This window comes from Azolla caroliniana, unplaced genomic scaffold, assembly GCF_043228905.1.
Source record: "Azolla caroliniana isolate FFs.n. ecotype wild unplaced genomic scaffold, voAzoCaro1.0.p SCAF_11, whole genome shotgun sequence".
In the NCBI taxonomy this organism is placed as follows: Eukaryota; Viridiplantae; Streptophyta; class Polypodiopsida; order Salviniales; family Salviniaceae; genus Azolla; species Azolla caroliniana.
The window spans coordinates 2,349,683-2,372,542 of record NW_028230446.1 but is presented as its reverse complement, the minus strand read 5'-3'; the positions used below and the strand labels follow the sequence as shown (position 1 = coordinate 2,372,542).

Genomic DNA, 22,860 nt, shown 5'->3' with positions numbered 1-22,860 from the left:
TATAAATATGACTTAGGGCAAACTTTTAGGAACTGTTGGTTGTTGTTATTTTTCCCTTGTTGGTGCAAGAAGAAGAGAGAGTGCGTAACTGTACAGAGAGAGAGAGAGAGAGACGAGGTCATTGCCTCTGTTGTAACCGCCGCCTGTGGCGAAGATCGTGAGCACGAGGTCGTTGCCTCCGTGAACTCACTGTTTTGTACATTCTTACATAGTGACAGTTTGCAGCCTGTGGGCTGCCGTGGTTTTTTCCCCTAGTTTGGGGTTTTCCACGTTAACCTCCTGTGTATTCTTCCTCTCCTTTGTGTCGCGTTTTATTTCCCGTTTTTTCTGTGCATCATTCTAAGCTCGGTTGTGGCCGAGCGTTGCGCATAAGGAATGTTGGGTTCCCGTCACATCAAGCTCAACTAACAGAGAAAGACAATGCAAATAATCATCAACTTTCATCTAGTTTTGAAGTTGGAGATCGAGTATGGCTACTACGATGACCTATAAACACAACCAGACCATGTGCCAACTTGGATTATCAACAGTTAGGCCCTTTTGTCATTAATAGAAAAAGTAATGATGTAAACTTTTACCTTTATCTACCTCCACAATTATGGATACATCCAGTATTTCACCATTCTCTCTTAGAACCATGCCAAGTAAGTTATATTCCAAATCATACTACACCACCTCCACCGTTGTCGAACTTGAAGATGGACCAAAGTACAAAGTCGCTGCTATTCTTGATTCCAAGATTGATCGCAACAAGCTCTATTATTTGGTGGATGGACTATACTAGGATATAATCCGAGTGACCTTACTTGGGAACCTGTAGAGCATGTTGCAAATACTTGAACCCTTGTTGAGGAATTTCATTGATAATATCCAAACAAACAATGTCCTCAACTAAAGACAACTCGTAAATCACTTGTCGTTCGAAGAAGGGGATACTGTCATGATATGGCCTCAAATAGGAAATGAACCCGTGACTATAGTACACGGGTTGAGGCCTTACCATTAGGATAAATGTTGTAATACATAAGATATTATTTTCATTTGTTATTTCATTCCGGAAAATTCACAAATATTCTAGAAACTTTAATAGAAATATTCTTGAAAGCCCTATAAATAGAGGCATATTGTATTATTCACAACCAATTCGGTTCAACACTAGGCTTAAGCCTCTAAGTTGTTCCTATCCTTGTGCTTCCTTTTATCATACTTCTCTCTCTTTATCTTGTGATTCTCTCTCATTTTGAGAGATATTGTCAAGAGTAGCAGAAAGGTTGGTTGTTACTGCAAATAAGAACATGTCTTCTTGTTGCCCTTCTCGACATAGCTCTTGCACTAAAATCGTTGACACCTTATGGGGTTGAGTGATGGTATCTATGGGGATAACTTGTGTATTGACTTGTTTTCAACTACAAATTACTCAGGTTTACCAATTAATCTTTGGATTACGCAGCTCAAACAAGGGCAAACCAAGGACAATTGGATGTTCAAAACTATTAATTATAATGAAAGATATCACACATGCCAATTCTTCTAAGACCGCTCGAACTGGTTCAAACTCTTCTACTATATTGCTAGGCTCCAGAAGCAATAGGTCGACCATCAATGACTATAATTGAAGTTAGACAATGAAGCTTTTCTAAAGTTATTTTGTGTGTCAATGCAAAATCTTGATCCATGAAGCGAGAGCTAGCACTAGTATATAAGAGAGCAAGAACATGTATAGTGGTACTACTTGATGTGCTTACTTGGACTAGGGATGAGAAACCACTACTAACGTGATTGGACAAAATGAAACCATTACTAGGGATTGGCTGGAACAACCTATGATTGTCCAACCAAATGGCTCCAATTTTGGTTGGACTCACTGGTTTACCTCTTCATCTAGCTAACTTAGTACATACCTCAAATTGATTTGTTAATATCAGGCTACCGAAATGATTGCATGATGGCTCAGCCTATGGGTAAAATTTACTAAACTCAGGTTTACTAATAGTAATGATTTGGTTTACCTGAAGCCTCGGCCTATGGGGAAAATTTACTGTTATATGTCCTAGACCACCGCAATATAAGCAAAGACGATTTGCTTCGAAGTCATTGCTTTTCCTTGTCTAGTAAGGGTTCTCATTGACGTGTCACATCTCAATCTCCATAGGTGTTGCAGAATCCATTGGATTTGGATTATATGTTTGTCGAGGGGGTGATTGTGCCGTGACCAAAATGCATAGGTAGGCATAATAATCGTTGTTCCTGAGGCTTCATATTGCGATTCAACAAGTAAATCACCCATTTTTGAACCGATCGTTTGCAAATCAATCCGCCATCAAAGCCACCGACAATTACTAGCGATTCTGGCTTGATGCCCGAAAGAGGAATCTCCGATTGTATCAAGCCATCCATGCACATTTGACTATTATTGTGAAGGAGAATAGTCCCATGATCTCTCTTTTATTGTAATCAGCTTACCCTAGTGGTAAGTCGTTTACACTATTAACACTATGTCTCGAGTTCAAAACACAATCTTCTCACCTCTTTATTACTCCATAGATACCTCTTATTTCACTAGTTGCCATTGTGGAATAGCGGTCGAACCCGTGGTAAGTCATTAACACTACATCTCGGGTTCAGAACACAATCTTCTCATCTCTCTATTACTCAATAGATAGACCTCTTATTTCACTAGATGCCATTGTGGAATGCAGGGGTCGAACCCATGACCACCTGGTCTCCATTGGGCAATCTTACGAACTGAGCTACATGCATTCAAGCTCTCTCTTTTTGTCTGTTTGTCTCTCTCTCTCTCTCAATGATGTGTGAAGGAGATCCAGATGGAGGGAGAAGAACTTAGAAGAAGAAGAGGATGTGGGGTCCTTAGAAATAGGGCCCATTTACACCGAGAAACCCCATCCACATATACACACAGAGACGGAGACAGAGAACAGAGAACAGAGACAGAGGCAGATACTGAGAGAAGAGCTTCTCCCTGTTTCACTCTTCCATCTGCGCTTTCTGCCGATTGATTGGATTTTTCGCCATGGCTTCTTCACCTTCAGGTACTCTACAATCCGCTTCTTTTTTTCCTTCCTTCCTCTCTTGACTTTTCGAAACAGAAAGAAAACGGGCTGAACTGCCATCAAAACCTTCCACTTTTTTTTGCTTCCTTATTTTCGCCTCAAGTTACTTTCCTCCATGGTTTCTTACATGATCGGAAGTTTCTTACATGATCTCCCCCCGCTCCTTTCAGTCTTGCTTTTTTTGCTTTTGTTTCTTGTGTTTTGATATGTGTTCTGTACACGTTGTGTTTTAGCAACAATTTTCCCACGGTTAATTTCTTACAAGATCAGGCATTTGCTTTTTTTCTTCTGCCTTTTGCTAGATGTGAAGGAAAAGGCTGATCAGCAAGCTTCGGTTTCATCAAGTGAAGGATCAAAAAAGGCAGAAGTTACTGGTCAGGAAGAGCTGAAGTTCCAGAGTCCGTTCGATTTCTCCGCCTTGTCATCAGTTCTTAATGTATTTCATCCTGTCTTTTTGCTACGGTTAGCTTGTAAAGTAATCCTTAGTTAACACTGATACATCTTTAAATAGTCAAAAGCTAGCTGACAAATGACATACCCCGGATTGTTCTAACACTTGATTGCTCATGCAATTATGGATTGCGCTAACATTTGATTGCTGATGTTACTGAGGATTGTGTGAACACTTGATTGGCAAATATCTAGAAGCGGTAACGTTACCGAAATTGTTGGAAATAGGGAAGGAACTTCCCCCTGATCATGCCAGATGTATATCTGGTTACTGGTATGAGTAAAAAAGGTACGTGTTTGTGATAAATTAGAGGATTGATGCATTGTTAATAGACAGAAATTCAGTTGATGGTAACAAATTGAGGGTTGTGCAGCGGAATTAGTAATAGAAGACGAGTGTACATCAAGTGAACTTATTTAGCAAGCAATTGAACAATAATTAGTGATGAAATAGTATGGAGATGATCACCCACCATCGGCTGGCAATGTTTTCTTCTATGGATGATGGGTGTGAAGCAAGCAAGATTACAGATCATTGTACTATGCTTAGCTTGCAAGGAAGTTAGGATTGTGTGTTTAGAACCAATGCATTAAACAGTATAAGTTTAAGCTAGCTAGTAATAAAGGAATAATTAGAAAATGAAAGAGGAGGCCAGAGATATGGCTTTTCCACACATTATTCACTCACCCACTGGCAGAGCCCTTTTGATGGGATGATGCACTCCTGTATCTGGTACTATAGATGCTTTACACATGTTTTGCTACACTTGATCGTGGACTGATGTGCATTATTTGCACTTGCGTTTCTGGGTGAACTTTATAAAGGTCAGATTTCTGTGGTAAGAATTTCTCTACCTGTCATTTTCGTTCTCCACCTATAAAATACTTGTGTATAATACTCTTTTTGACTTAATCACTGGAATAGGGATGAAATGCCCATGTCACATGGTATTGTGCCCTTATTAGTTTGTAACCTGATTTTAATATGGTTCTCAAGAATGCCATGTCTATGCTTAATCTTGATTTTGTCTGTTTTGTTCCTATCCAGACATTAATGTTTTCTGTATGTGCATGTGTGTAGTACATTGCTGTGTTTGGCTTCTGTCTCTCTTTGCTTTACTCAGACTGGAAATATTGTGCACAAGATCAGGTTTTGTAAATGAATTTCTGTTATTAGTATTTTATTTATAGAATTTGTCTATTTTTGTTTAGGACCCGACCATTAAGGACCTTGCAGAGCAGATTGCGAAGGATCCAACTTTTAGCAGCATGGCTGAACAGTTCCAACGCAGTGTACAGACCACGGGAGATGGCATTCCCCAACTAGATACACAGGAATACTATACTGCCATGCAACAAGTAATGCAAAATCCTCAGTTTATGTCCATGGCAGAAAAGCTAGGCAGCGCTCTCATGCGGGTGGGCAAGCTATTGATGTGTCTACGGTGGTCCTTGCAGTTCATTGTAATTTGTACTAATTCAATGTTTTCTTTGGATGCAACGGGCAAATTGATTTGTTCCTCAGGATCCTTCTATGTCTGGCATGATCGAAAGTCTAACAAATCCTTCTCGGAAAGAGCAATTAGAATCTAAGATGGCAGAAATTCAAAACGACCCCGAGTTGAAGCCCATCTTGGAAGAGATTGAGAAAGAAGGACCATCAGCAATGATGAAGTAAGACATAAACCATCTTGTAACTTAATTTTGTCAGCATTTGGGAACTGTTTCAAAGGATTCATCTAAGCAATTAATGAAATGACAAACTTAGAAAGCTGATAGTCATTGATACGTTAAAAGAGATAAAGATTAAAGTGAATAACCTTATAACATTTAAATAGAACAATGCTTAAGGCCAATGTTTTATTACCATGACAACTTAAAGGAACATAACTAAAGTAGGTGTACAAAAAATTTATTTAACGAAGTAGATAACGTAATATTTAAAGTGAATAACCTTATAACATTTAAATAGAACAATGCTTAAGGCCAATGTTTTATTACCATGACAATTTAAAGGAACATAACTAAAGTAGGTGTACAAAAAATTTATTCAACAAAGTAGATAACGTAATATTGTTCAAGGAAAACCGATATTTAATGCTGAATCTTTCATTCTTATAACAATGCATATGCAAACCAGTAATTTTTTGTACTCATGTTTATCGGTCGTGAGATTAGATTTCTTGCTAGAACTCTGGAGAGCATGCATGATTCTATCTGTTTTCTGTTATTGCAGGTATTGGAATGATCCAGAGGTGCTGAGTAAGCTCAGTGATGTCATAGGATTTGCACTTCCACCAGGGATGCCATTTAACACTGAACCTGGAGATGCTGAACCTGGAGATGCTAAAGCACAGGAAGAGACTGGGGATGAAGAGGATGAACTGACTATTCATTTCGCAGCAAGTGTTGGTGATGTGGAGGTTTTTTCCTTGACCATTTTATTTATCATTCCATGCATCTGCTAGGTGTTTGTTATGTATAGTTTGCCTGACGATAATTATTACCTGTTCTTTACTGTAATAAATTTCAGCATGTGTCTCTGTTGTTTATGTATTTTATCTGCCAATACTCAGTGGATTGTGCTGATTTTGTTAGTGATCATGTTATACAGTTTTTATACATTAATTGTTTGAACAGTCTGTGAAATGTATTTCATGTTTACATGGAATTAACATTCCCTATGATGAATGCACTAATGCTTTTATTGCATACTTCAAAGTTGGTAGAATGTGTGGTAACGTTTTTCTTTATATATTTTATGGTGCATTAGTACCAAACCAGGTTAGGGATGAGACTGAGTGTTTGAGCTATATATTATATGGTCATATGCAGTGTAGAACACTTGGACATGTGATCATATTGCTTGCAGTTTAGAGGAGTTGACCTGATCAAGTTATTTGCGATTGCTATAATACTGTGTTACATTCATAGCTCTGCACTAACTGACATTTCATAACTCTGACACTAAGATATAATGCTGTTTTCCATCGAATACTATATCTTAGGTACTATGAAGCATTTGATTATGGATGTGGGCCTTTAAACCTGTGTTGATGAACACAATGTTTTACAGATGTTGCTTCGGATTGCACACCCTTGACTATTAATTACTATGCTACAGGCGTTGAAAGCTTTGCTTTCTGAAGGGGTAGACAAAGATCAAAAGGATTCTGAAGGCAGGACTGCATTACATTTTTCCTGCGGTTATGGAGAGGTGATCTGGCTTCAAATATTTGTTTTTGGGTTTAGAATAATAAATTACAGTATTTTTGTCTTATAAAATTGGAGCAATAAACTTGACTCTTTTACTGTAACAAGAGTATGATTCTCTCTATTTGAAAAGTGAAAACCTGAGAGTATTTCGCAATAAATTTGATCCTTTAACTGAAACAAATTTTTTTTTATGGATCAATAGGTGAAGTGTGCTGAGGCACTATTGGAAGCGAGAGCAACTGTGGATGCTCTGGATAAAAACAACAATACAGCTCTCCATTATGCAGCTGGATATGGGAAAAAGGAATGCGTGGAACTCTTATTGGCGAATGGTGCTGCTGTGTAAGTGCTCTTTGGTTTTTTACTGATTACTTTGTCTCTCTGCTAGTTTGTATCACTATGTTTTGATATCGATTTTTTATTATATGGTAAACTCCGAAATACTGGAGTTTTTTTTAAAAATATCCCTGCCCCCCCCCCCCCCCCCCCACCCCCGGAGATGAATGGACCATACATTTTTACTCAAATGACACATAAAATTGGTAAGGCAAGATGAATTAACCCGTATAATTTGCTCAAATAGCGTGTATAATTGCTCTTCTAGGGAGTGATTGACTAAGGACATTTGGTGGAAAATGAAACTTGGAGAAATTTGTGTAACGAAACAAAAGCATTGTAGCATATTTCAGATTTTTTCCCTCTACTGTATATAAAAAAGGAGATACTTGTGATTTTTCGGTCGCCTCATTGTCCTTGTGAGAAGAAGTTACATTAGCTTCATCAGTACGTTATATATTTACGTATTGATTGAAGTGTTTCATTTGCTGATGATATATATGCTTACACATTTGTTTCCTACAGGACTCTACAAAATATGGATGGTAAGACTCCTATTGATGTCGCAAAGCTGAATGAACAAACTGAAGTATTGAAGCTACTCGAGAAGGATGCTTTCCTATGAATATTATCAGAAATGTGATTGTTAAAGCAGCATCGAGACCATGGATGCTGGCAGAAATTCTAATGATTTGTTGGTAAATTGTCTGTTTTGGGGAAAAAACTGAGTGTCTTTGTTCACTTGATACTTAATATATATGTTTTTGCATTCTCTTTAAATGTTGTAAAGCTTTGTTTATAGATATATGCTTATCCTATTTGTAAATGTATATATTATACATATACCATTAATTCTGTTTGGGAAAAACTGCTATTAGCACTTTACTATCTATGCCAAACAATAGGATGTAGACTAATCAATTAAAAATTAAATTCAATTGGACTTTCACCATCTATGGCAAACAATAGGTTTGTTAGGCTGATTGATTAAAAACAAAAATTTGATTGATTCAAGCTCAAACAAAAGGTTCCACCAGTTCTCGAAGTGAGATTAGTGGAGAAGGCAATGAGAACAAATGAAGTTGTGATGTGAGTGCAGCTTTCATCTGGGAAAAGCTGTGGTTATTAGTGGATAATGTATGAGAACATAAGGATAGAATTTTGTTTGAAACATGATAGGAGCAAGGAGAATCGATATAACTGTGATCTTCGAGTGCCATTAATTAACTGTAGTTGAAGTGTGGGAAGAAGCCCACATTCTGTGTTTTCATATTTTACAACATTGATTCAATGTATATGATTGAATCTTAACATGGGTAATGCGTATCCATATTTTACAACATTGATTCAATGTATATATGATTGAATCTGTTCAAGATCAAGGGAAAGTACAACCAAAAAAGCTAGCAAGTTTTCAAGACTAGGAAAAATAGGCAAAGATATTTTATTCAAATGATGATGCCTTGGCCTTCAACAAGTGTGGCATGGAAATGATTGCTATGGTCGAGTGTAAACTGTACCCCAAGCACATACTGTAGCACCCCTCAATTTTTTATTATTATTGGTCACTTACAAGGTACAATTGTTATTATTCTTAGAAATATGAAGGTTTAGATTTTAGGGTTTTATATGTCACTTAAACGATTGTTATTCTTGGGGATATGAATGTTTAGGGTTTCATATGTCACTTAAACGATTGTTATTCTTGGGGATATGAAGGTTTAGGGTTTCATATGTCACTTAACGATTGTTATTCTTGGGGATATGAAGGTTTAGGGTTTCATATGTCTGACCTTCCTAAGTACTGATTGGCTAAAGGTGTATCTGGAATTCATTAAAGTGGACTGCGGAGCACCTTATGAATCGATTATCGATTTAAGTCTTTATATGGAAAGACAAATTTAAAGCAGAATTTTCAGATAATTTTGCTATTTGATTAGCTACAGTAGCTGAATATGATGTAAATGCGGGGATAGCTCAGTTGGGAGAGCGTCAGACTGAAGATCTGAAGGTCGCGTGTTCGATCCACGCTCACCGCATTTCTGTTTTCTCCTGTGTTTCTTTCTTGTTTTTTTTTATTTTCCTGCACTCTCTCAAGAAACTAATAACTCCTTCTTTCTTGCTTCCGACGACGCTCAATCGCAATAACTGCTCTGAATGCTCTGCTTCTCTTTTGCTTTTTCTGAGATTGATTTCATCACATTCAGGCACATGAACGTTTGCAAGGAACTGAGGTCCGTGACCTTCAAAGAGCGTCCTCAAGCTCCTCCTCCCCTTCCATAGCCTGCACATGACTCTGATGAAGATGACGATGAAGCTAAAGATTAATGAGAGAGAGAGAGAGAGAGAGAGAGAGAGAGAGAGAGAGACAGAAACTCTATGCTACTTTCTATAAATTGGGAACTCGCATTCATCTTGCTTTTACCATATCCGATCAGAATCAATGGCAATTCTCTACTCTTCTCTAATTGTACCCTTCTTCCTCCTCATTATCACACCTTCCCTTTCTTTCCTCTCTGTTGCTCAAGCCCTAACTCCAACTCCCGTCTGCACCCAACAGCCAGATGACCTCAATAAGGCCCCCATTGTCAACGGATCTTGCTCTAATTCCTTAAATAGCAGCTCCAAAGGTACTGGGCCTTCTTCATCTAATCCCTTAAATCAGACCTCCAAAAACAGTAGTGGGTCATTACCAATTCCCTTTAATCTGACCTCGAATGGTAGTGGGTCTTTCCTTGATTCCTATAATCAGACCTCTAAAGATGGCAAGTCCTCCACCTCCAATTCTTCCAATATGACCTCTAAAAATGGGGGGTCTTCCTCCAATTCCACCACTAATCTCACCTCTAATATATGGGGTTGGAATGGCCGCCTTCATTGCTATGGAAGAGGTTGTCTTTCCCCTCTTTCTTCTAGTACCACAACAACTACTACTTCTTCTTCTTCTTCTTCTTCTTCTTCTCAACCACAGGTAGAGCTTGGTATCCCATGTTCTTATGCCATTGAGCTTCTCTCCATTGCAGGGCATCAAGATAAGAGCTCTCATGCAATATGGGTTCCTACTAGTAGTCACACCCCATCCTCATATAACCATAGCCAGTCTTGGAAGATTCGATTCGATTCACTCCACAAGGGCAACTCCATCCCTCCAAATGTAGAGCTAAAAGCTTCTATCTTGCAAGATGGCCCCATTAATAACAGTACCCAGCTTCAATTTGCTCTCAAAGGGCCATGGAAAGCTCCACATAGGGGGGGATGTTACTATGCAATCACATTAGAGAACCCCTCTTTCAATGAGCTATGGGGCCCTTTCATGCAGTTATTAATGGAAGAAAGTGGAAATGGATTAAGTGTGATGGACCAAAATAAAGTGGGTGGAGGTAAAGATGAGTTAACGCAAGAGGAGGGAGGAGGGGATGAGTTGCCATATCCATTGAAGAAGGATAAGAAGAAAAGGAGACATAACAAAGGAAAAGGAAGGTACCCAAGTAATAACAACAAGAGATTGGCTCCTACATTACAAAAGTGTGTGAATAAGCTCCCTTGGACTGGCCTCTTGGCAACTGCCCTTTGCTATGCTTCTCGTGGAGGACCTCTCCATAGCCTTGGCCCTTGCACATCTTTCTCCCCCATTGATCTCCCCACACTTATCACTTGCTTTGGAGCCTTAGGTAACCTTAATCTTAACCCTACCCCTACCCCTAATCCCTAGAGAGGATGTTTAACCATGGTTACAAAGAATTTAGTATTATGGCTAGGTTAAATAGGTCAAGTTTCTTTGCATTTGAACCACTAATGTAACCTTGTATGAAGGGCTACATTGTCTAGTTTTGTCAACATTTAGTTAAATTTCATACATGTAACTACTAAACCTTCAACTCGTTGCCACATTATTCCATTGTCGTATAATCCACCCTCTCCACATTGTAACACTTTTTAAGGCGTCAAAAATACAATAGTGTTTTATGTTGTGCATCGTCTAGCATGTAAAGGTTTTGATTATATATGTAAATGCATGCAATTATGTTGGATAACCATTTGCAAAATGTTGCCACTCAAGCTTCATGATTCATGCTGTGACCACATAAATCAATAAACGTCTCAAGGAATTCCTTCACAAGGACCTCAAAATTTTTGCATGAGCTTATATTGTAAACATAATTATCCAGTCATGTTTTACTGTGCACTTTTTTAAGACAAGTGCATTGTGTTTAAATGTTTGTTATATAGAGGCTACTTGGTTTCTGTTCTAATGATGATGGTAGTCAAATCTAGTGGGTAAGCATATCATTTGAATTAATAACATTGGAGTTTAATTTGGGAAATAATTCAAAGAATATGATACATGTATGCATTAATCTCCATATCGATTGTCTATATCCCACTCGTCTATATGATCTGGTATCATTACGCATAATATAAAGGAAGTCAGATTGTGGTGTTCCAATGCTCAAATACAAAGAAAATACTTCAACTAATGGAAAATGTGACAATGCTAAGAGTAGAGAAAGTGATTTTGGCATCAACGGTCCTTGGAAGTTAAAAAGAGCACATATTTATTGTAACACTTCAACAAAGTCGCCACGTTTACAAATTTATTGGACCAGATGCTATTGGTGGCATGGACCTTATTAGGTCGTCAAAAAGGGCCATTGACTTGCATTATTTATCCATTTCCTCATTCCTTTGTTTCTTGAAGCAAAGTATTCTAAAAGAAGGCTCATCTTGTATTTAGATCCATTAGTAGTAGCTTCATCAAAAGACTTACCTCAATGAATACCATCAACAGTAACTACCTCTTGAGGAGACATAATCCAAACCAAGATGAACACTGTCCTTCGCTACTTTCAGAGAGCGTTTTATTGATTTGTTTTAAGGATTTTATCAAAACACTATCCAATGGCTGTGTACAAAATTTCTTAATTGAAGTAACAAGACAAGTTTATACAACCATAGCCAAAACATCTAGGCATATTACACTATATATCAGTTGATGTAATGATATAACAGCAAAATTATATCTTCATCAATTGGGTGTTGCATCTGAAGACAAAGGCATGTAATGTCTTAGATTGAACAAACATAATAGCCCCATCAATAGCAATTAATAGTATATAGTAAAGTAGAGCTAGGGGTCATAGCTTTCAATAATTACCTGTCTTATCAGCAAATGCTCAGAACTTGTTCAGCCTCCCACTTCTCTCCGGGCTGAAGCGTTATGGGGTGGTTGATCTTTGTTGTTTCATAAACATGATAGAAAACATTGCATCAGAGATTTTTATTTTTAAGGTTTAATATACTACCAAGTTCAACAAAGGTGTAATATATATATATTTCTATTTCTATTTCTATTTCTATTTAAATAGTTTTCCCCTGCAAATCTGAATTCTTAAGTGAAAGTGTACTGAATGTAAATAGTGAGTGAAATTCTGATCAAAAGAAATTCTTAAAACAATGTTATTTTTACCTGTCCGTTCTCAACACATACGAAGTTCTTATAAGAGTCGGGAGAATTCAGATGGGGATTCCAAAGAACTGCATCTGACCAGCTATATGCATTGTAAACGTAAACATGAGCTTCAGCATGCATGCATGCATGTATGCATATCCAGAGACGAACGACCTTGTGAAAAGGAAGAAAAAGCTCACTTTTTGTTGGAAATTGAGATAGTTTCTCCTAGACCGTTTATAAGAAACAGTTCTTGCGGAGCACCATAATATATACAATCGACAAATCCTGGGAAATCCACTTCCTCCCTATTGAAACAAAAAAATGCATCAGCAAATTGTAAAGAAAACATATTTCTAGATTGTAACAGTTTAATCTCTAGCATTAAAATACATTCAGATTTCAGATAGTTTGTTGCACCTTAAAACCTAATCCACCAAGTGCAAAAAGTTACAATTACCTATCTTCTACGCCTTGAACAGGATTATTTGGATCTGGATTCTTGTTTAAGGTCACGCATCCTTTCAGACCCTTTACCAAAGTCTCTGTAATCGATGCCTACATTGTAATGTAGAATAAAAGTATTTAGCAGAATATACTGCAAACTATAAGAGAATGGATCAACATAGGAATGGAATAATCAAGAACTACATGCTATACATTTGATAGAAGAAAATAAATGCTAAACAACTTCTCAGGCCTATGCACCATATCATTTCGTTTTTTTACCCTAAAATATGTGTGCAATGCGGTTGTGAAGGAGAAAGGCTTTTCATCCGTATTTTCAACAATGAGTGTAGTGGATAATTTGGTTGGCTGAAGAAAAACCTGCAACATGTAAAGTGGACGATAGTATAATACAGATAGATGGAAAAAAAAGGCTATCATATAAATACAAAAACAAAGTCAAACGAAGATGCAAAACCAATCCAGAATGACATGAACCTTATAGGTTGCACAAAAACTATTGTTCCAAATCCCCCTTGTGTAGTCATTGTCCTTGAGCTCAAACACAACAGATGGACTCCCTTCAATGTTCTCAGAGCTTGCAAAAGACCACGCTGAATTTCGCGCAAATCCATGCTGTCAATTGAGACAACAAATTAGAATCATTTAAATGATAGTTTCATGCAAGATGAAATTATATAAGTGAAAAAAACTACCTGTTGTATGGCTCCTGGTCCAAACTGTGGAAAGCAATGAGGAATTCCTCCACTGCATTCATTAAGGAAGCATGTCAATGGAGTTTCCTTTATTTACGACTAATACATCAATGTCCCTCTATGATTAATTTTACCTCAATATGCATGCATGAATGTGTCAAGTCGGAACAAGTAGCCAGAAATAAAATACCTTCATTATGAGCATTTTATAATCTGCTTTTTTCACACCCTTTATGTATACCAGACATCTCTTTTTCTTTGTGTGAGTGTTTATTTTCTGAAGACATTTACTTTAGGGTTTATCCACAGCGAGTGAGAAGTAGAAAAAACACAGTATCCAGAAAACTTTCCAAAGAACATAGCAGATTATTATTATTATTACAGCTATCCCTTGACAGCTAGATATTAAAAGAAGAAATGTTTTCTGCAGCTATGGGCATTGATTCAAAGTGTCAAAAAGTTTACATTGTGCCTCATGATTGCTGCTTCTTTCTTAATCTATTTCTGCAATTTAAATACAATGAAAAGAGACCCGAATGTCATCATCTATTTCTTAATCTATGCGAAGCTACAGCCTGTTCTGAATATTTGTAAATGTACAGAATATATCTAAATTTGATATGATCACCCAAATGCACATAAATTTGATACCAGTCAACTCCTCTGGGCTAGACAAGTTAAACGAAGAGATAAATATAGAACAAACGCTGTGCATACATACATACCTTATAGGTTTTTGTCCATTAAATACCGCATCTGGCCTAACAAAAAGGAGATCCTTGCCATTTGGCAGCTTCCAAGAAGTCACACAAGCTCCAAATGTATACACCTCAGCCTGACTATAAGGAAAAAAGGTTTTGTCAACACAAACCACCTTATTGAGCAAGTAGTTAATTTAATTCTCATACCTGCCAGTTGCATCTGTGAGCACTATTTTTGGAAGACCTCCTTCTCCACTCTCAAATTTGACACCTTCAGTATTCACTTGGGCTTGAAGAGCGTCTATGACCCTATATTATTCTCCAAACATGGTTACATTCAAAATTTAGGATACATGATATGTTATGAAAGCTTTATTGTTACAGATTTCATACAAAAGTTTTTTAGGTGCAGTAGTTATGAGTTGATATCTATGTACCAGTTCTCTCTAATTCTCACTAAAACCAGAAAACATAAAAGTTCAAATTAAAGATGAGTTTGCAGTAAGGCTAAATTGAATAACCTAAGACAATCTTAGTAGTAGCCACAGCCAGTAAGTCAATGATGAACACAGAAAATACTCAAATTTCTTAATAATACTTGCACAAACTAATGAATATGTGAAATTTAAATGATCCTAATCATGGATCTTACAACCTGCAAAACAGCAGAGTAAATATATTTCACATAGCACAAGTATTCAATTTATGTCAGAAATGAGTTACTTGAGCAGGATTTCTAATCAACTAATTGAGGAATCTTGCCTCATGAATTTATTTATTTTATCAAACCTGTGAACCCATGATGGAAATTATTTCTTTGCTTATGACCATGCTTATTGCAACATTGTATTTATTCCATGTGGCCCTATCCTTCTTCTATGTGCATTATGTAATCTGATTGTGTCCAGAAGAGATAAATGAAGGAATACTCATGTTACCATCTTTTGTAGGTGATGGTAACATGAGTATTCCTTCAGGAATACTCATGTTACAAACACATCCATGTTCCTACACAAATTTGTGTAGGTGATGGTCAAGTATAAGCATATTACAAACACATCCTGTTCCTACGTAGTTGTAACCATGATGCACCAGGCACTGAATACAATTAGAAGCATTATCTCATTCAATAAAAGCAAATGATGATCAACAAAGCTATCTAAGTAATTAGCATGAAATGCACCTGTACAAACAGTGTGTACAGATTCCTAAATAGTGAAGCAAATTAGTATTGAGACTCAGAAACCTGATAACTGAAAAAAGGAAAGCTTGACCACATTGCTGCGATTTCCATTGTTAGAACAGCTTTTGAAGTAGTAAAGCAAAATATTATTGAGGATATGATGTTGATAACTAAGGGGAGAAAAGATTGATAATTTAAGTGTTATGTATTGGGTCTCTCTTGACGGGAGAGATCAGCTGGAATGAGGACCGAATGGTCGGATCGACCAGTCAGCCGATTTGAGGATCAGTCGGTTGGTTCAACCGAAAGGTCTAAGTGAGGGTCGACCGGTCGGATCAACCCAAGAGGTCGAACTATGGGTCAGTCAGTCGAACCGACCAGTCAGCCAACTAGTAGATATATATATATATATATATATATGTAGAAGTTAGGGTAACGTATTATTATCTTAGCGTGTGAGCTGAGCGAAGAAGACAGAGGGAAGGAGAAAGAAGGTAGTGCTGAGACTGTGTGTGTGAGGAAGATAGAGTGAAGAGAGTCGAACAGAGAGACAGTGTGCAATAGAGAGAGAGGGAGTGCAAAGAAGAGTGTGCAGACTTCGTTTTGTGGAATCTGTCCCAAACCCTATAAATAGTTTCAGACAACGACCTGTGGTTCCTATGCTCCTGAATACGGTATTGTCATTTCTGATGCACTATTGTTCTATTGTGAGTTTTGTCTTTTCTCTAGTTTTCACATCATTCTGTTTTGAGGCTTTCCCCTAGCAAGCTAGGGAGCTTTGTAATCTGTCTGTGTACTCTTGATTCATAGTGGAATTTCTAGCTCGCCTTGAGCCCCGTGGTTTTCCCTGATTTTAGGGTTTCCACATAAATCGTGTGTCACTGTTTTATGTTTGTTGTCTCAGATCTGCATTGTAGTGTTTATCTCTGATCATAATCATATCATTAAGAATTCAAGAAGACAAATCCTGAGGTGTGTTGTCTAGCAAGCTCCAAAACGATCTTTGCATTATTGGGTTAAGGATTAGGGATTCACATTATGATATGGACTAACTCCACATTTCACACTTCACAACATGATTAACTCTTTTAATGCGAGTGAAGCCTTCTCCAAAAAAACCTTTGTCCTTGAACAGAGCTTGACAAGATTTTTGGGGCTTTCATCCATGGGCAAGGATATGACAGAAGATTTTTCTTTCTACATACACAAAATTGGGAAAACTAATTAGATAAGACGCAAATACAGTTTCTCATCCTTTCTCTTATGCATTCACATTCTCCACCGTTGAACCGGTAAGGATTTGTGATACATAGCTACACTTTATTTGAATTTAAGACATCTCAGTGGATTATATATCCAATCATACCTTGGGAAAATCTGATAGAATGAATTGAAAATACATACAGAAGAGGGTATCTTGCCAGTGTCCACACTGGAGCAGCATGGATAAAGACATCTGTGTAAGGGCAACTTCCCCTAGTAATTCTATAAATCCAAGTTTTAGTGTCAAAACGATGGCTATCCAGGTTTCTTCATTGGGCAAAACTATCCATAAGATGAATTCTAAACCATAGGGCTATGGTCCAAACCATGGCTATCCCGACTTTGCATAAGGCAAAACATCTACACGAAAATGGGTTGATCTCTAACTTTAATTTAGATGATTAATCAAGGTAATGCATGTTCTTAAAGGCATTGTAATGCATGCCTACAAACTTATTGAGAGACACAACACTTGTATACCTATTTTCAATGACTCTCTTCTTCAACATTACACTTGAGATTTTCAGTGTTTTTCTAACACATATATTGATATACATTGAGAAAGTGGCATGCATGTATATTCAATTGGTTCCAATTTTCTTTTCATTGGGTAAAAAAATAAAATAAAATAACTTAGAAGAAGATGGAGAAAAAGGAGCACCTAGATGTAGCCATGGTGGAGAAGGCGTTCTTCTGTTTCTGTTGGAGAAGTTTCTCTTTGAAGTGATGAAGAATGAAGCGATGGGGAGGAGCTACGGAAGGGAAACCGGCTGCCGTGGGCTTCTTCTTCTCTGACATGACAGCTACCATGCTCTGAGATGAAGCAGATGGAATGAAGCCAGAGATCCTGAGTGAATCCATTGATGAAGAAGAAGAAGATGATGATGATGAAGAAGAAGAAGAAGAAGATGATGATGATACCTTCTCACCCTTAAAGAAGGGGGTTGGGGGGGGGGAGGCATTCGGAAGAGAATATTCCATAGGAGAGGATATTCCTATCTCTTCTGGCCTAAAAAGGCTTTCAGGACAGGCATGTCCTGTTTGTGTGGTAAGCAGGGAAACTGATCGAGGCGCAACTTTCAGACACTTATTATCTAGACTATGCAAGTGATGATTGAGGCGATTTCCGGACGATTATTGTCTAGGCTATGCAAGTGATGCAAAGACACAGCAGAAGGAGGCATGTTTCGAGAAACCTACCTCCCACTGGCACTAACTTCTCGGCCCCGACACCACCACATGGAAGCTTCTCACTCTGCCAAGAGCTCACCTCCTTTATATCCTCCAAGCTTGAAAAGGGACATAGACATGATGTTGTTGTTGGATTAGAGAGACGTATAGATGTGGAATCATATTAAACCTTTTTACAAGGGTCGTTCGTCATTATAACCCTTGCAACTAGAGTGACGCACTCTCGCCATGTGTCTCGATGTATAGGTAAAATCGGCTCTTGATATTGAAGAAACTTAGTAATGCATGTTGGAGTTCAGAAGTGCACGTTGAAGACCAAACTCTAATGTATCGAAGGTGGAGGATTGTAGTAGAATGTCACACTCCAACTCGGAAACTTGGTTGGAGATTAAAACATACGTGGTTGACAATAAAAGAAATTATGCGCACTAAGTCATGGAAGTAGTGGCTCTCACTAATGACACTTACTCATAAAAAAGATTAGGGAATATTACAGGAAACCTATCTCATGACCAATTATTTTTTCCCTTATTGACCAATTATCTCATGAAAGCTTATGCTTTTGATTTTGCACTTGATCTGTCTTATCATAAACCGATGGTGATGGGCAATAACATCTAGCCACTTTTCATTGGCAAAAATTCAATGCCACGAAGACCAATTATAAGGTCCGTGGCAAAGAGGCTCTCGTCATTATGGAGTCTTTGGAGCAATGCATTCTCTTCTTAGCGATATCTTCTCACTGGATCATCGTCTATAATGATCACAAGAAGCTCACATATTTGTAGAACTGTTGACTCTTGAATCGACATTAAGCTCATTAGGCACACTTTTTAGTATGTTTCAAATTTCTTTATCATATCTCTTGAGAGTGCAATAAGAAAAGCTAGAGACTCTATGTCAATTCTCCTATCTAACATCTCCTTGAGAGTCCTATCTTTGTCCATTAGAATCAAGTCCTCTTAGGTGGCTAGAATAGTGTAGTGTGAAGATTGTTAGGCCATGCGACAAGCAGTTAGATTACATATGTTTTACTCCATTCACAATCTCTTCCCAAATCTAGCTATTTGCGTTTTATTTAGATCTTCCTTCACTTATCCATCTCCATCCAACACTCAGATCCCAATTTTGAGACCCTACGTTTCTACCTCTACAAATTATGGTGCTCCTCGACCTCCATTTCAATTTGGTAAAATGGATCAAAGTATAAGCTTGAAGTTATTATGGACTTCTGTATTATGCATAACAAGTTATATTCCCGCATGCATTAGTTACATAAAACACCCGACGATATGACTTGGGAACCCATAGATAATCTTACAAATGTCCCAACTCTTGTACCAAAATTTCATACTTTGTATCTTAATAAATCAAGTCTCAATTTGTAGACTACAATTCATGTAACTAGTTATCGAAGGAGGGGGATGCTATCAAGATAATATAGATGGTCATACATCATGTGAGGAACTTGACCCCATGACCTCAATGTATATTGTAAACCTTAGCTGATAAGGTTCATCGATATATATTTTATATTAATTATTGTAGCTTTTTACATTGCAAGAAAGTGGATATTATCTTAGGTTGTGAGCATGCACAAAGAACTATGGGCATTATATGCAAGGAGCTTCCAATAATGTCAAACCATATAGTAACATGCCCTTCTTTGACTAATGCTTTCAAACTAGTGACATTTGATAACTCAAGCATTGGTAAATGACATTTGATAACTCAAGCATTGGTAAATGACATTTGATAACTCAAGCATTGGTAAATGACATTTGATAACTCAAGCATTGGCAAATGATTTGTGTATGTAACTATTAATATAGCTAAAGCCATGGAAGTGTGGATTTTATTTGCCTTCAGCCTAGGATTACATATTAAAATACATACATCTTAGTTTATTTATGCATTGGAAAGCATTCTTAGCATTGGATGACATGGTCAAATATTAGAACAAGGTAATGTCTCTCAACACTTAGGTCACTTTAATGGTATCGATGTCCCACCCTCTCAAAGTTTGAATTGGATATAGTCTTTGTTAGGTCATAATCCCCAATACATACACATGATGCAACGCATTGAGGCTCCACCTGAAACACTTCAAAGAAAATGACAATGTTATTTATGATGACGGTGTTGGTCATGCCAAATTTCCATATGGAAGCATGATGGACCATTGCACCTGGCTTTTTTGCAAAAGCTCGCATTGTCATGCATTTTAGGGAGACATTAATGGAAATAGGTGTTTAAAAGTTGTTGTGTTATTGTGTTATCATATATCTACATTGATGTTGCTCAAGTGTTGTTACATTCCCTGTATTAAATAGACAGAGACCTATTCTCGCAAATCAATCTCTCACTCTAAATATTTCTACGGAGGTGTCTGTATGAGGTGCATTGTCTTCTTCTTTTTCCAAAAAATGAGGTGCAGTGTCTTGCTTTCTCATTGGTTATGGTTATGCTCACCAAAATCAATACCATGTGACTTGGACCATCCACCAACTTTAGTTCCTATATTTTCAAAATTAGCTTACTATAAGTATGAACTAAACTTGTTGAACTCCAAATATTAGAGACATGTACTAAAGTAAGCATTAGATAAGGATAGATCTAGGTAGATAGAAAGAAAGGAGAGAGAGAAAGAAGGGTGCCGATCCACCTGACCACCCCCGAGCGAAGGGATCGAGATGGACTCGAGCCTCGATCGGCGTCCCATACCACCGCCGTGGCGTCGAGTCGTACTTGGTGCTGGCGCGCTCGCTACAAGAGTTGACCCACCACAAGACAGAGTCTCGACGTAGTCAACCAGATAGTCAAATGAGGGTAGTTAGGCCTCTTATTTATAGCGATACCCAAGGCCCCCAGGTAAGTTCACACTTGGCCTAATGGGTTGTCTCAATCCCGAGGATTTAAAAGTAATCCTCCCCTTCTCTACACTCTCGTTTAACCCTCACACTTATCCACGTGTATAGAATACTACAGTAAATTCTTACCACGGGATATTATATGGTCATGCCCGTAACATACTCCCCCTCTTTAAAACATTGCAATCTTACAATGGAAAGTTAGGGAAGTTAGTTTTGAGAGTATTTTCACGTTCCTAGCTAGCATCTTTTATTGATTTATCCATCCATTTTATTTTAAATTCTCGGATTTCTTTAGTACGTAGTTTTTTTGTTTTAACATCGAGAATTCTTTCTGGTACATGTGTTTTAGAAGATAATTCTTCAGAAGTAACTAGAGTTTTAGTTGTAATTGTATTGTCACCAGAACCTAGAAGTTATTTTAGACGACTCACATGAAAGACTGGATGAATTCCAACACCATCGGGAAGAGCGAGACGATAGGCTGATGACCCAATGCGTTTGAGGACTGTAAAAGGTCCACAAAACCGTGGGGCTAACTTAGCGCACTTACCCATAGACAATGTCTTAGAATTGTGAGGTACACGTAAAAATACCTTCTGTCTAGGGTTGAATACACGAGGTTGCCTATGATGATCGGCATAAAAACGGGCTCTATCTTGAGCTGTTTTTATATTATCTCGTGCAATATGCAACATATCTTGCATATCCCGAAGAAAGTTTTGCGTACTTCGCAACTCATCATGATGTATAGTAACATCAATCGGGGCTCGTGGCTGAAAAACATACATCAACATAAAAGGACTATATCACGTCGACGTATGCTTGGAGCTGTTATAAGCAAACTCCAAAATTGGGAGATAACGTTCCCATTTTGTTGGTTTTGCACCAACATATGCTCGAAGCATGTCCTCAATAATTTGATTTACTCGTTCTGTTTGTCCATCGAATTGAGGATGATCCGTGGAGCTCATGCTCAACGTAGTTTCTAACTTCTTAAAGACTTGCGTCCAGAAGTCACTAGTAAATTTTGGATCTCAATCACTCACGATATCCATCGGTAACCCATAAAAACGAAATAACTCGTCAACGAATTGGTAAGCCAATTCAGGAGCTGTTACCGTGGTTTTTGTAGCAATTAATCTGGCCATTTTAGTTAGTCGATCAACCACAACCCAGATGGCATCATGGCCTTTTTGGGTGCGAGGAAGGCTAACAATAAAATCCATGGATATACTTTCCCACTTATTATTGGGAATTTCCAAGGGATGTAAAAGTCTTGCGGCTTTAAGTCGCTCGGCTTTGTTAACCTGACATTGGTGACATTTAGTCACATAACTATGTATGTCAAGACGCATCTTAGGCCAATAAAATTGAGTGGAGATGAAGAATGAGTGTACGATGTATTCTAGGGTGCCCTGCTGAGGGTGCGTCATGGCATTAAAAAAGAATCCTCTTTTTGACCTGGGGTAAATCTGGAACACAAACCTTCCCATTACGGTAGAGCAGACCGTTAGCAATGTGGAAGTATTCCTTCGAGGATGTGGTGGTGTCTGTTCCAGACTCAACTCTTGCCCAGTATTTTGCGAAATAACTGTCATCAGGATACTTTCCTCGAAGGTGATCATAAAGATCTGATGATATTTCAGTGAAGTTAAGCGTGTTAACTTCACGAATGCGACTTAGTGCATCAGCGACAGTGTTCATGGAACCTTTACGATATCGTATGGAAAAATCAAAGTCCCGGATGAGATCAGCCCATCGTGCCTTACGACCTTTCAGGTCTTGTTGGTCACAAAAATATTTCAAGGACTCGTGGTCCGTAGTTACCACAAAGCGATTTCCATAAAGATAATGACACCATGTTTTGAGTGCATGTATAACTGCAAATAATTCCTTTTCTTGAACGGTATACCGACATTGAGCAGAATCAAGTTTCTTACTCTCGAATGTTATTGGTTTACCAT

General features: G+C 37.9%; 3 protein-coding genes and 1 non-coding gene across 4 annotated transcripts; 3 read left to right on the top strand and 1 right to left on the bottom strand.

Annotated features, from left to right (window-relative positions):
• Positions 1-2,917: 2,917 nt before the first annotated feature.
• LOC147857569 (ankyrin repeat domain-containing protein 2B-like) lies at positions 2,918-7,853 on the top strand. The gene is made up of 8 exons (XM_087327216.1): positions 2,918-3,050; positions 3,374-3,507; positions 4,734-4,940; positions 5,047-5,195; positions 5,758-5,944; positions 6,646-6,738; positions 6,940-7,079; positions 7,599-7,853. Exons 1-8 carry the CDS (start codon positions 3,032-3,034, stop codon positions 7,696-7,698), a joined length of 1,029 nt encoding a protein of 342 aa, XP_087183342.1. The 5' UTR covers positions 2,918-3,031; the 3' UTR covers positions 7,699-7,853.
• Positions 7,854-9,039: 1,186 nt separating this feature from the next.
• On the top strand, positions 9,040-9,112 carry TRNAF-GAA (transfer RNA phenylalanine (anticodon GAA)). The gene has a single exon. It is a non-coding gene; the product is annotated as a tRNA-Phe (tRNA).
• A 294-nt stretch (positions 9,113-9,406) lies between these two features.
• LOC147857567 (uncharacterized) lies at positions 9,407-10,968 on the top strand. Its single transcript, XM_087326653.1, has one exon. It carries the CDS (start codon positions 9,517-9,519, stop codon positions 10,783-10,785), a length of 1,269 nt encoding a protein of 422 aa, XP_087182779.1. The 5' UTR covers positions 9,407-9,516; the 3' UTR covers positions 10,786-10,968.
• Positions 10,969-11,605: 637 nt separating this feature from the next.
• LOC147857566 (Galactose mutarotase-like superfamily protein) lies at positions 11,606-17,813 on the bottom strand. The gene is made up of 11 exons (XM_087327018.1): positions 17,494-17,813; positions 14,594-14,695; positions 14,411-14,524; positions 13,686-13,737; positions 13,468-13,605; positions 13,252-13,350; positions 12,983-13,080; positions 12,723-12,830; positions 12,541-12,622; positions 12,229-12,305; positions 11,606-12,116 (listed from the first exon to the last, which is right to left on the bottom strand). The coding sequence occupies exons 1-10, from the start codon at positions 17,811-17,813 to the stop codon at positions 12,237-12,239; spliced, it is 1,182 nt and encodes a 393-aa protein (XP_087183144.1). The 3' UTR covers positions 11,606-12,116; positions 12,229-12,236.
• Positions 17,814-22,860: the final 5,047 nt, after the last annotated feature.

What these genes read in the sequence shown, in the direction of transcription:
- LOC147857569 (XM_087327216.1), top strand. An exon ending in CCTTGTCATCAGTTCTTAAT is followed by an intron (nt 3,508 to 4,733) that starts GTATTTCATCCT and finishes ATTTTTGTTTAG; the next exon opens with GACCCGACCATTAAGGACCT. An exon ending in GGACCATCAGCAATGATGAA is followed by an intron (nt 5,196 to 5,757) that starts GTAAGACATAAA and finishes CTGTTATTGCAG; the next exon opens with GTATTGGAATGATCCAGAGG.
- LOC147857567 (XM_087326653.1), top strand. Translation starts at nt 9,517, where the DNA reads ATGGCAATTCTCTACTCTTCTCTAATTGTACCCTTCTTCCTCCTCATT.
- LOC147857566 (XM_087327018.1), bottom strand. Translation starts at nt 17,813, where the DNA reads ATGGAATATTCTCTTCCGAATGCCTCCCCCCCCCCAACCCCCTTCTTT. An exon ending in TCCACCATGGCTACATCTAG is followed by an intron (nt 14,696 to 17,493) that starts GTGCTCCTTTTT and finishes AGAATAATATAG; the next exon opens with GGTCATAGACGCTCTTCAAG. An exon ending in ATCTCAATTTCCAACAAAAA is followed by an intron (nt 12,623 to 12,722) that starts GTGAGCTTTTTC and finishes CAATGCATATAG; the next exon opens with CTGGTCAGATGCAGTTCTTT.